The 14,284-nt window shown below is 42.6% G+C and overlaps 1 protein-coding gene across 1 annotated transcript in view; it reads left to right on the forward strand.

Moving 5' to 3' along the window:
• The first annotated feature begins 2,259 nt into the window (after window positions 1-2,259).
• Window positions 2,260-14,284, forward strand: part of pclob (piccolo presynaptic cytomatrix protein b) — a 63,872-nt gene continuing 51,847 nt past the window's right edge. The window contains 10 exon segments of the mRNA XM_034215599.1: window positions 2,260-2,388; window positions 3,837-5,059; window positions 5,614-6,451; window positions 7,601-8,300; window positions 8,463-9,242; window positions 9,409-9,849; window positions 9,972-10,340; window positions 10,978-11,781; window positions 12,072-12,908; window positions 13,234-14,073. Coding sequence (XP_034071490.1) covers window positions 7,914-8,300; window positions 8,463-9,242; window positions 9,409-9,849; window positions 9,972-10,340; window positions 10,978-11,781; window positions 12,072-12,908; window positions 13,234-14,073 — 4,458 coding nt within the window. The 5' untranslated portion in view covers window positions 2,260-2,388; window positions 3,837-5,059; window positions 5,614-6,451; window positions 7,601-7,913.

A 14,284-nucleotide genomic window follows, 5' to 3' on the forward strand; every position in this document is an offset into this window, starting at 1 on the left:
TTTAGTAGTTGTGGTACATTGTCGTATTGCTGTTAAATCCGTTTTTGTAAGCTTCCAGATTGTAATATGTGAACCAATTCAGAGGAAATGTAGAGAGTAAAGGCTTTATTGTGTTGCCCTGGGTATATATTGGCTATTCATATTGTGTTGTTTAACCGAATCTTATAAGGATTTTGTCAGATCATGGTTGGACAGAAGTCATCGGCATGTCTATGGCCTAAAGCTGGAGAGAGAAAAGAAGAACGTTTCCTCTTTTTTTTCTCACTCTGACAGCGGCACAGGATAAGATTGCCAAGATTGTCTCTTTAAATCAGATCTGCTTTGTAGAAAAACTCTGGTGGGAGGAATTCCAGAATAAGAAAGCCTGTGCAGTAAAAAAAGAGGTTACACAGACTGAAGAGGAACTATGTGCCCAGAGTTCACTTCCTATTACGTCATCTTCATTAAGTATTCTACCAAAACAGCAACAAGCTTTGATTCAGGCCCAAGAGAAAATGTCTAGACGGTGTATGTACAGTGCTGGAATAGCTGCATACTGAAGAAATGTGTATCAGCATATTGCACAAATCTGATCTGGAGGAAAGTCTAAATTGATGGAGCAATTGGTCAGTTTAATAAACTGACCAAGAAAGAAAATGAAAAAGCAATTGATTATTGATATTTCTAAGATGGACTGATTGCAGTTCATATTGGAGGCGTTACTCTGTGTGCTGGTATTTGGACAGGTTTGACAGATGGATGATGTTTATGATATGTAAGATGGAGATATACTGATGGAATCTATCAGTGTTTGGAAGACCATATTTGTTGGACCATATCAGTCATAGATGTTTTTATTAAGACAAGGTAACACATGGACAGCTCATTTTCAGACATCAACTGGCATGTTACTCCTCACACATGTATACATTGATCTCTGTATATTTGGAATAGAATAATAAACAAGATAGAGCTGTCTGATGTCCTTTTGCCGATAAAATATACTTTATTTTAGGTAACACTTTATTTTGATAGTCCATAGTTAACACTCTACAAGTCATCAGTTGACATTCAACAACACTGTTTCAACAGACAAATAACATGCATTTAACTAACTGCCAGTAGAATATAATGTCCATCTCAAGTGTTGATCTATAGATTTTACAAAAAGTGTCTGTTGACTGTCAACATGTTTTTTGCAACAGGTTATTAACCGATATTCAACCTTACTATCTGTAGATTGTGAGTTCTTGTGAAAAACCTTTTGTTCTCAAGTGAATGCATTAGGCTTCTGTGTTTATCTTATATATTAGTCAAATAAAACAGGAACAGGTGTTTCTAACTCAAACATTACATACATAATGAATAAATAAAGTTTGTGATCAGTTGTGCAAAACATTTCGCTTTATTCCCATGTCTGTTGCATATAATTAGTGGATGCATGTATGTGTTCTGTTGATAGGTTATAGACTTTCTACTGTTCTCAACTGTGTTTCACTTTAATTGGATAGTCCTAACACAGGAGAATGCCTACTAAAAGTATACTGATAGTCAACTCTAGATTAGTTGACGATCAACAGATAGTCAACTAAACTCTAAAGTTGCTTATCTGTTGATCACCAACTAATGCTTAATGTAATCTTTAGTTGACATATTGACTCTCAACAGATTATCAACAGATAGTCAACATGGCCCTGTTGACTTTCAACTGACAGATTGATTTTGAGTAGTTGATTGTCAATTTTGAAGATGTTGACACAATATACAGATAAGGTAAGGGTAAGGTTGAATATTGGTTAATACGCTGTTGACATGCTACTAAATGTCAACTGATGACTTATAGAGTGTTACATATGGACTATCAAAATAAAGTGTTACCTTATTTTACTAGTAGCCTATACATTAGTATTCCCAGGGTACTTTTTGCAAAAATAATACAAATGTGTTGTGTTTTGCAACGAATATATGAATTGTAAATACAGTTATGTAAAGTGGAATTTACTGTGAACTGAATATAACATAGCTGTCACGACTCAGCGCTCTTGGGGCTAAATTCACATTACCCCTCTATACTGCTCATGACACGACATTTTAAATGTCAACGGTCTCTGGGAAAATGTGCAACATATCACGCAGGAGGGTAAATCTTAAAGACATCGACGCTGATCACTCGTGACTCCGGGGTAATAAATCGCCTTGTCCCCTTTAATTTCAATTTCCGTACGTGATATATATTGTGATCACCTGTCAGATGTGGCGCATGCGCACTGGATTGGGGGGCGGAGTGGATGCTGATCGCTCTCTATCGGCTGCCCTGTGCCCTCCATCCCTCGGCGATCACAGACACGGACAGGGGATATCCGAGGAGCTTTTGGCGAGGATAGGGAGACAGATCTGCTGTCGATGAAGGTACAGTTTCCTTCGCTTTCACGGGAATACCGCGCTTCACTGTTTGACATTGTGACCGTGGAGGTTGAAGGATGCTTGGCTGCAGGATGGGAGGAGATGAGTGAGGGGAGCACAGAGCGAAGAACAGATGGTAATTCAGGAGATGTTTCCGATGACATGGCTTCCGCTGGTTTACCTCACTTATTTCAGCCGGTTTTAAATATCTCCAGATTATAATACATTTAGACTTCTTCAACAGACTCCCGGTCAAGGGCACACAAATAGGTGATAATGTGTTTTTCTCTTCCTTTTTCTCTCCGGTCACCCGTTTGCACGGAGCTGTCATCACCTCGTACCATCTGCGGTCTAAAATGTTATCGGGTTCAGTAGTCGAAGGAAATGCACGGTGCTTTTTTTATTATTTCGATTAGGCTACATTCTACATCAGATCCTCTTAACCGCCTCTGGATGAACCGCTGCTGCCTGAGCGTAGTAGACTTCACGTTAAATCCAGCTGTTATGTAAAAATGACTGCTCATGGCAGGCTTATACTGCCCTTGATGTTGCTTTTGTAAAGGAAAGTATTCGTTTTCACTTCCCATGGATTATGTGATGAGCCCCTACCCGGATGTGCCTGCAGTTTCTGTAAAGAGAGCGCTATGTTTACTCGTCATGCTGCTGTAAAACATCCTACTGCATGACATTTTTCTCTCCCCGACACTGGGTCGTATTTGAGTGATGAATGACATGGAATACCCTGTCATAAATACAAATTATTCTACGGTGGAAGAAATATTGTAACCTGTGAGTACACCTTGAATGGTCACTTGATTTGGGTTTGTAGTAGCCGGCTCTATTGAAAGCGATATCCGCCTCCTGTGTTGCACATTGCTCTGTGCCGTATGGCTGAAAGGGATCTCTGAGGCTTGTGTATGCTGTGATCAACAGAGCGGCTCTGACTCTATCCATGGTCCTGAAAGCAACAGTCGAGGCAGAGTAAATCAAAGTGAGGCTGAATCATTAATGGCTTTCTCCGTATAGAGGCGACAATTGCTATGCAAATGATAATCGTGTCAACCGGGATTTTATTTATCAAGCTCTGTGTTGTGTCATAGATTCAAATTATTCACATTTACAGTGTGTCCACATGTAAATTCCTCTACTGTGAAATATGAAGGTATAGGATATAGATAAACCCATAATATTATGTGCTTGGAGTTTTTAGAGATGTGAATTATGTATAGTAGGCTACAGTATTGGAAAACCTTAGAAAGCAATTCATTGAAGGAGTGATAATATGTTTCCCCTGCATCCATTATACTTAGTACGCTGGTGCAGCAGGTTTTTATTTTGTTTACCAGACAGCATATTGGCTCAGACAGTACTGCAAATGTGGTTCACAAATGATCATGCTTCTCTTGTCTCTTGTGACCTCACATTAACTCTTTGTCTGTTTCTCATGCATTTAGGAAGTCTGATGTAGATGCTGCGCCAGAGGAGAGCCCAGGGAGCAGCAGCAGCAGCAGCAGCATTGGCAGCAGCAGCGGAGCTGTAGATGCCCTCTCCACAGCTCCAGAGCCAGCCCCCCCTAAGGCCTCTGCGGGAGAGCCAGGACACAGAGGCGACAGCTCCTGTTCGGACTCCGACAGTCCTGTAGACTCAAGTTCCTCTGAGGAGGACGAGGAGGAGGAGGAGGAGAACCCGGCTATGTTCTCCTCCAAATTCCTTAGTGGGGCCAACCCCCTCAATGCTGTGTCCTCTGCTGTGAATAAGTTTGGTTTATTTGGAGATGATGGGGAGGGGGATAAGAATAAGAAAGGACCTTCCCAGCAGGGAGTGAAGCCACCTGGAGAACAGCAGCCAGGAGCAGGCCCTGGCAAAGGCCCTCAACAGCAGCATGGACCCCAAAAATCAGGCCAGGGCCCTCCTATACAAACGGGCCAGCCTCTCTCTAAACAAGGCTCACCACAGTTGCACGGGAATGGACAGACTGCACCCCAAAACAAGCATGGGGGGCAACAAGTTACTCAAAAGGCAGGAACACAGCCTGAAGGTCATCTAAAAGGGCAGTCACAAAAAGATCTTCCAAAGGGGCCACTACAGCAAGGTTCACCTAAGCCTGGAGGTCAACCGCAGATTGTGAATAAGAGTGGAGTTCAACCAGGATCTCCAAAGGCATCTTCACAACAGCAGGTTCCACCTAAAACAGGGATGCAAAAACAAGGGCCTTCTAAGACAGGTGCACAGCAACAACAGCCAGCAAAGACTGGGTTGCAAGAGTCCACAAAGGCTGGGTCACAGCAAGGGTCACCTAAAGTAGGGACAGCAACCCACAGGGGTCACCAATAATTGGACAACAACAACAACAGCAACAACAACAACACAACAACAGGGCTCACCTAAGGTGGGGCAACAGCAGCAAAGTTTCAGGACTACACCCCAGCAGTCCTCAAATAAGCCGGGGTCTCAGCCACAAGGCCCTAAGGGACCTGGCCTGTCCCAAGCAGGGTCTTCATCACCGGGACCAACCAAAGCTGGATCTCAGTCAAAGGCAGTAGCTAATACCCTTTGCCCAGTGTGTAAGACAACAGAACTTAACATGCACACCAAGGAACCACCCAACCATAAAACATGTACACAGTGTAAAACTGAAGTGTGCAGCTTCTGCGGCTTCAGCCCTCCTGACTCAGATGTAAGTATTGGCTCAGAAGTAAGAAGTTAATCCGTTTGTTTGTAATTTCTTATCCGTCTTTTTATGCTTTTTTCAAACTAAATGCCCATATATTGCGCTTATTGTAAAGTAAACAGTATGTTATACTATATTACAGTTAACATGTTTGATATTAATAATATTTGTTTTTATTGACAATTGAAAATGACTCTGCTATGCACTGCAGTTGCTGTTGTGTCAATTCACTGATATCAAACACAATAAGTGTGGATGTAGAGCAATCTTATTTGCTAAAAGAAAAGTTTCAATACAATTAAACACTGGACCATATCTTTACCATAGCACTTATTGTTAAAAAAAACATCACCTTTCTGAGTTGTCTTCAAATAGGATAAGATTTAAACAAGTTAAAATGTTTATTGTTATGTTATGTAATGTTTCAAATTATGACATATATGTGTGATCCCACTTAAATATTAGTTTGAGCTGTGCATTTGAATCTTGTACTTTGTGTGCATTAATATGTAATTGTTGTAACAATGTATCTATCTTCTTCTTCTTTTTTTTGTGTATAGGGGCGTGAGTGGCTTTGTCTAACCTGCCAGGTAAAGAGAGCCCAAGGATTTTCTGAACCACCGGGACCTTCCATGAAAAGCCCATTCCCAACAAAGTGTCTGCTGCTCAAAACCAGACACCATCGCCTGCTGCACCTGTCAAAAAAGAGATGTCAGGAGCAGCTTCACCTCAGAAAATGCAGTCTACTTCGGCAAAAGTGCAAGCCAAGGGTGAAGCTGCTAAAGGATCAGACATTCAAAAGCAGGCCAGTCCTGCTTCTGTTCACAAAATGACACCTGAGACCCAGAGAACATCAGGGCCTCAACAACCAGACCAGATAAGTCAAACTGGGCGCAAGCAAAGCAGTGCCAAGCAGGAGTCAGGAGGTTTATTTGGCTTTGGTGGTGCTAAAACTGAAGCTGCAAAGCCAGAAGAGTCAGTGAGTGGGAAGATGTTTGGTTTTGGTTCCTCCATTTTAGTTCTGCATCTACTTAATAGCCTCAGCTGTACAGGATGAGTCAAAAACTACACCACCAGTTTCGCCCAAAATGCAGTCTACAAAGGAGACCAAACCAGCAGCTGTCCAAAAGTCAGTGCAAGACAATAAACAAGAGCAACCCCTGCAAGCCAAAGCCAGTCCAGCAGGGACAGGTCAAAGTGGAAAAGCTCAATCAGAGACTCCAAAGGCAACAGCAGCCTCCCACAATGCTCCTAAAGGAGGTCAATGCACTTGTCCAATCTGTAAGGTGATGCTCAATATGGGCTCGAAGGATCCTCCAACTATAATACCTGCACTGATTGCAAAAGCACCGTCTCTGCAACCAATGTGGATTTAACCCCTTGCCAAATGTCAATGAGGTAAGATATGTGTGATATTTATTCAATTCATTACCGAATGAAACTAATGACTTACAACAAATACATATTTTCAAAGTTAATCTAAAAAATGCTACATACGTCACTATGTCATCCTAATAGTTGTTGAGGCAATTTGTTGTTGTTGTCTGAGCGATCAGATTGGTCTTACAGAACCGGTTAAGCTGATTCAGTTACACACAACCCCTAGCAGAAACACGCATCTTTGGTGTTCAATACAATGACAACACACAACAAATCTTTTGAAATCCTACATCCAGCTTTCTCTCCCTGCACTGTCTGGACTGGCACACAATAGGGGAACACACACACACACACACACACACCACACACACACACACACACACACACACACACACACACACACACACCACACACACACATACACATACACAAACACACACACAACACACACACACACCACACACACACACACACACACACACACACAATGTCCAAGGTAATTAGACATTGCATATTAAAGCACAAAGGACATGACACTTGACTCTGTAATACAATGCACAGTTAGTAGGCTACCTTCCCAAGGACAGTCAGAGGCTACTTGATCATTTAATACTGCTTCAACCAATGACTTCAATGGTGATGAACCAAGATCAGGGTGGAGAGATCCTTATGTGGATTTTGCAAGCCTGCTTTGAAGTGGATGTTTTAACATGTATAGTCTACACACCACTGAAACTTTGTGATTACTGTCACCTGGCTTACTTTTTTAAAAGCTTACATTTGCACTTTTGTGGTGATATAATTAGTTTACTTAATCAAACACACACTAACTTAAATACAAACATTATATACTCACTTTTCTGAAATGCTGCAACAAATAGTGGATTTTACCAAAAGCACAACAAATGAATTAACTTTGTTGGGTGATTCTTACATCATACAGTAAATCAAGATGTTGATCTTAATTGCCGTAGCCATCCACAGAGTTTGCTCACTGTATACTGTACCATGAATAATTCCGTGTGTGTGTGTAATTTTCTGTTAAGAATAGGATAATTCAACCAGTCTCTGCACTTCTATTTTTAATTTACAGCTTTGGTTTGTTATCATTAAAACATGCATGTGTATATGTTATGAATGTGTGTTTGTTTTTGTTTGTTTTTGAAGGGAAAGGAGTGGCTTTGTCTAAACTGCCAGGTGAAACGAGCCCAGGAAGGCCCAGGGCAACCTTCACTACAAAAGACTGCTGCACCAGACAAGACTGAAGCTGCTAAAAGACCAGCCAGCACAGCTCCTGGTCAGAAAACACCTCAAGACAGCCGAAAGGCAGGTCCTCAGAAACAACCAGACCAGACAAGCCAAATGTCACAAAAGAAGGGGAAATGCCACTGCATCTACACAGCAAGAGTCAGGAGGGTTTTTCGGATTTGGTAGTCCTAAAAGTCAGCCTGATGCTGCAAAACCTGCAGTGACTGGAAAGATGATGGGTTTTGGTTCCTCCATTTTCAATTCTGCATCCACATTGATAACCTCAGCTGTTCAAGATGATCCAAAAACGACACCCCCACTTTCTCCCAAATTGCCTACCACAAAGGATTCCAAATCACCCACTGCGACGAAAACAGGACAGGAGACAAAACCAGGACAACCCCAACTGACCAAGGCTTCGCAATCAGTACAGACGAAAGCGGACAAACTTCTATCAGCTACCCTAGTTGTTTCTAAAGCAGGACACTCTACCTGTCCTCTCTGTAAACTGGAACTAAATGTGGGCTCACAAGATCCTCCCAACTACAACACCTGTACAGATTGCAAAAATACTGTCTGTAACCAATGTGGATTTAATCCGATGCCAAATGTTAAAGAGGTAAGACAAGTTTACTGTTGATTACAGAAAAAGCAATTGAACAATGATTGTCACATTTGTATTTAATAATGGTATTCGTATTTGTAATTATTATTGGTAAACTCCTTCCTATTGTACAACGACAGGATTTTAATTGTACCCATTTACTGTTTGCTCTACTAGGTGCAGGAGTGGTTATGTCTCAACTGCCAGATGCAGAGAGCACTAGGAGCAGCTGAGCCACCAGGAACTCCCATGATGAAACTACAGGCTTCACCAAATAAAGTCCCTGCATCAGCCATAAATAAGGCAACTCCCCAACTGGTTAAACCTCAAAAGATAGACACTCAAACACCCACTGAATCTAAAATAAAGAACACCTCAGCACCAGGCTCCCCTCAGAGGAAACCACCAATACCAGCTGAGCAGCCTGCAACGGCTAAAGTCGTGAAACTTCCAGAAAGTCCGAAACAGGTCAGCCCATCTCCTGGTCAGAAAACTACTACTACAACTTCACAAGAGGAATCTGGAAAGTTATTTGGATTTGGCAGTCCTAAAGCTCAACCTGATAGTGCAAAGCCTGCTGAGTCCCTTGGTGGAAAAATGTTTGGATTTGGTACGTCCATCTTTAGTTCTGCATCTGATTCTAAAACGACACCTCTAGTTTCTCCTAAAATGCCTCGCGCAGAAGCACCAAAATCACCTCTTGCTCACAAACAAGGGCAAGAGGTAAGGAAAGTGCAGCCCGGAACTTCTCCATCACCCCAAGCCAAAGTAGGAAAAGTTCCATCAGAGGTTCCAAAAGATGCAGCAGCTCACAAGGCAGGCCAATCTACCTGCCCACTCTGTAAGGTGGAACTCAACTTTGGCTCCAAGGAACCTCCAAACTACAACAACTGCACCGAATGCAAGAATACTGTCTGCAACCAATGTGGATTTAATCCTATGCCAAATAATTCAGAGGTAATACAATACATTTAGCCAATTAACTTTAAAACTAAAGAAAAAAGCAAAATAATGAAATATAGACCATAGTTGATCATCATAAAACATATAAGGTACATCAGTTTGACATTGTAGTGATTGCATGAAGGTTTAGTAAATGTTTCATTGATTTTTCTGTTTGCAGGTAAAACATTGGTTATGCCTGAACTGTCAGATGCAGAGGGCTCTTAGTGCATCCGAACGCACAGGACCTCCAATGAAATCAGCTGACAGCATTTCTCCATCTGCTGGACATCAGAAGATAAAAGCTTCTAATCAAGTGGAAACTCGAAATAAATCTGATGCACCTTCAAAGATCCAGAATCAGGGGCTCGATACACTTCAAGAGAAAGGGAGTCCCAAACCAGGTTCTCTGCTGAAGGCACAGGCTGCAGCAGTAACAAAGGAAACAAAGGCTGCGAAAGGACCAGACCTTGACTCAAAGGCTAGCCCAACTCCTGTTCAGAAAGCTCCTCTCGGTATCGCAGGGGATTCTCAGAAACCAACTGACAAGATAAGTGAACCTGGACTAAACCCGAGTAAGATCACCCCAGATACAAAGGGGGAGTTAGGAACCCAATTGGCTTGAGTGGTCCTAAAACAGGGCCTGATGCTTCAAAAACAACAGAGTCTGTGACTGGGAAAATGTTTGGATTTGGTTCCTCCATTTTCAGCTCAGCATCCACTTTGGTATCATCTGCTGTTCAGGAAGTATCAAGTACTACACCTCCAGGTTCTCGTAAGATGTCTGCTGGTCCCAAGATTTCTCCAAGATGTACACCTACAGCTTCCCCCAAAATGTCACCAGCAAGAGAGCCCAAAACTCTTAGTCAGAAACCAGAGCAGGGGAGGAAACCAGAAGAATCCCACCATAGCAAAGAGGACAAAGCTCCATTACAGCTACCAAGGGCATCAGCAATCTCCCAAACATCTTCTAAAGGAAGTAAAGCCACCTGTCCACTGTGTAAGGTTGAGCTTAACATGAGTTCCAAGGACCCTCCAAACTACAACACCTGCACTGGGTGCAAAACTACTGTCTGTAGCCAATGTGGATTCAACCCAATACCTATAGGAAAGGTAAGTAATGGAATACAAACAGAACATTTATTTCCAAATGTACTATATGCATGTATGCATGATTGTGTATTAAAGGTGGGGTAGGTAAGTTTCAGAAACCGGCTCGAGATACACTTTTTGTTATATTCCATGGAATGCTCTTAACATCCCGATAGCAATGAATATCTTAAGTGCTTTGACAAAAAATCCATAAAAAAATGTCATCTGTGGAAGCCGTAATACTGTAAAAAGCACGACCAATCCGTTTAGCCGGCTTGGTTAAACGGATTGGATTGCCACCCTGTCTGTCAGCCTTCCATCTCGTGCACGCACAAATGTATTGGGCGTGCATTGCGTGTTCACGTGTGTTGGAGGAGGTGCTCTGTAAGGAAGTCTGAAGGAAGGGGCGGATTCTTTTCGGCTGTGTACTTTAAAATTTTAGTGCACTCGAGCCGGTTTCTGAAACTTACCTACCCCACCTTTAATCTGTGAATATGTTCAAATGACCTGTAGTGCAGTTTTTAGGAGTGTGTTTTCCTAAGTACTTACATTTTTGTGAATTATTGCAATTTCCAATTCCAAACCAACAAATAACTGTTATCTCTTGTATTTTAGGAAAACGAGTGGCTATGTCTTAACTGTCAGATGAAAAGAGCAGTTGAAGCATCTGAGCCCCCCTCCAGCAATGAAGTCCCAAGCAGTTCCTAAAGTTCCTTCACCTGCTGCAGTCTCACCACAGAGAAAACAGTCTACTCCATCAGTTAAGCCAGGCAAACCTGAAGCTGGTACTGCTCCATTGAAACAAGCGAGCCAAGAACCTCATCATAAAACACCAGAGGAAAGACAAAAGACAAGACCAAACAAGCCACCAGATCAGGCAAGCCAACCTTGTGATAAACAACTTGATGCTGCAAAGCCTGGGATAAATAATCAAACCGAACGTAAACAAAGTAATGCTACAGCAGCAACACAGCAAGAGTCAGGAGGCTTCTTTGGTTTTGGTGGTAAAGCTCAACCCGATGCTGCAAAGCCAGCAGAGTCAGGCACTGGGAAAATGTTTGGCTTTGGTTCTTCCATCTTCAGTTCTGCATCTACTTTGATTACCTCAGCTGTTCAGGACCAGCCCAAGACTACTCCACCAGTGTCTCCCAAGATGTCCGCAGCAAAAGAGATCAGATCCCCTGCAGCTCAGAGGAGAGAACAACAGACAAAACCAGAACAACCCCAAGAGACCAAGACACCTCCATCAGTACAGGCCAAAGTGGACAAAGCTCCATCAGAGCCTCCAAAGGCTGCAGCAGCATCGCAAGTAGCTGTCAAACCAGGCCAGTCTACCTGTCCACTCTGTAAAGTCCAACTCAACGTGGGGTCCAAGGATCCACCTAACTACAACAGCTGCACTGAATGCAAGAACACCGTCTGTAACCAGTGTGGATTTAACCCTTTGCCAAATGAAACAGCGGTAAGACAACCTTTATGTTAGCTTGCTTAAAGACTGTAAAGAATTATCCCGCATTTGTTTTATTGAAAGTGTTCCTTGCAGGCTATTCCTTGTTTACAATTATGCATGCCTTCCTTCATTCTGGGAACAATACATATTGGATCCACAATTAACTATTTTCTATTAGATATGTGACAATTGCTCAAATGTATAAAACAAATTCAATGTATAACATTATTGTAAAATGTATTTATATACTGATAATGTAACACTTTATATTAGAACCTTTCTTTTCTTTTTCTTTTTTTCAGCTGAAGGAGTGGCTGTGTCTTACCTGCCAGACGCAGCGGGCTGTAGGAGCAACACAGCCCAAAGGAGTTTCTTCTGTCAAATCTCAGATACCTGCACAACAAAAGAAAGACTTGATCAGCTCAGCTGAACCTGAGAAAAAGGATGTAACTCAGAGAAAACCCTCCGTAACACCACAGCCAACTAGAACTGAAGCTGCTAACAAGCAAGAGGATCAGAAACAGCACAGCCCAGTTCCTTCTCCAAAGAGGATGCAGGAGCCTCAGACAACTCCAGGTCTGAATAAATCACCCGCCCAGACAAGGCAGAGTGAACGTAAGCAGAGTATTTCTGCAGCAGCAGCACGGCGAGAGTCAGGAGGCTTCTTTGGTTTTGGTGGTGATAAATCTCAACCCGATGCTGCAAAGCCAGCAGAGTCAGGCACTGGGAAAATGTTTGGCTTTGGTTCTTCCATCTTCAGTTCTGCATCTACTTTGATTACCTCAGCTGTTCAGGACCAGCCCAAGACTACTCCACCAGTTTCTCCCAAGATATCTGCAGCAAAAGAGATCAGATCCCCTGCAGCTCAGAGGAGAGAACAACAGACAAAACCAGAACAACCCCAAGAGACCAAGACACCTCCATCAGTACAGGCCAAAGTGGACAAAGCTCCATATGAACCTCCAAAGGCTGCAGCAGCTTCGCAAGTAGCTGTCAAACCAGGCCAGTCTACCTGTCCACTCTGTAAGGTCCAACTCAACGTGGGGTCCAAGGATCCACCTAACTACAACAGCTGCACTGAATGCAAGAACACCGTCTGTAACCAGTGTGGATTTAACACGTTGCCAAATGAAACAGGGGTAAGACTAGAGAAAATAGATACATTTTGTAATACATATTTAATCTTACTATGGACTGCTGACAGTCAGTTAAGAGTTACATCATCTGTGCTTTTTTGGAAAGTTTCCCTCTCTGCATACTGTAGTCATTGTACAAATGATTCATGCATTCACTTATTATTTTCTAGCAATATTAAACATTGAAATCCCTATTGGCCCTTTGTTACTCGATTTATGCCAGCTGCTCAAATGTAACAGAGAATATTCACTGTTTTCAAGGATTAAACAAAATACATAGAATACCTGATAGTTTATAATGGAACTTATTTTTTCTGTTATTCTTTAGGCAAAGGAGTGGCTATGTCTCACCTGTCAGACGCAGCGGGCTGTAGGAGCAATACAGCCCCCAGGAGTTGCTTCTGTGAAATCTCAGATAACTGCAAAACCACAAGAGAAAGACATCCTCAGCCCAGCTGAACCTGAAAGGAAGGACTCAACTCAGAAGACACTTCCAGCGACACCACAGCCAGCTACAGTAGAAGCAGCTAGCAAGCCAGAGGAGAAGAAACAGCCCAGCCCAGTTCCACCTCAAAAGCATCCACAGGAGCCTCAGAAAACTCCAGCTCCTAATAAATCACCTGACCAGACAAGGCAAACTGAACGTAAACAAAGTAATGCTACAGCAGCAACACAGCAAGAGTCAGGAGGCTTCTTTGGTTTTGGTGGTGATAAAACTCAACCTGAGGCTGCAAAGCCAGCAGAGTCAGGCACTGGGAAAATGTTTGGCTTTGGTTCTTCCATCTTCAGTTCTGCATCTACGTTGATTACCTCAGCTGTTCAGGACCAGCCCAAGACTACTCCACCAGTTTCTCCCAAGATGTCCGCAGCAAAAGAGATCAGATCCCCTGCAGCTCAGAGGAGAGAACAACAGACAAAACCAGAACAACCCCAAGAGGCCAAGACACCTCCATCAGTACAGGCCAAAGTGGACAAAGCTCCATCAGAGCCTCCAAAGGCTGCAGCAGCTTCGCAAGTAGCTGTCAAACCAGGCCAGTCTACCTGTCCACTCTGTAAGGTCCAACTCAACGTGGGGTCCAAGGATCCACCTAACTACAACAGCTGCACTGAATGCAAGAACACCGTCTGTAACCAGTGTGGATTTAACCCTTTGCCAAATGAAACAGCGGTAAGACTACACAAAATAATAATAAAAATGTACATACTTTATGTTCAAAGTAACTGCTGACATTCTGATTTTATTAACACCATATGCTTTTTTGAAAGTTTTATTTTGCTTGCTTTCAATTTTGTTCACATTATGCATGCATTCACTCATTTGTTGGGGGGAATGTTAAACATTCAAATCTACCCTGTCTCTGACTCTTTGTTACTAAATG

This window comes from Gymnodraco acuticeps, unplaced genomic scaffold (genome assembly GCF_902827175.1).
Source record: "Gymnodraco acuticeps unplaced genomic scaffold, fGymAcu1.1, whole genome shotgun sequence".
Taxonomy (NCBI): domain Eukaryota; kingdom Metazoa; phylum Chordata; class Actinopteri; order Perciformes; family Bathydraconidae; genus Gymnodraco; species Gymnodraco acuticeps.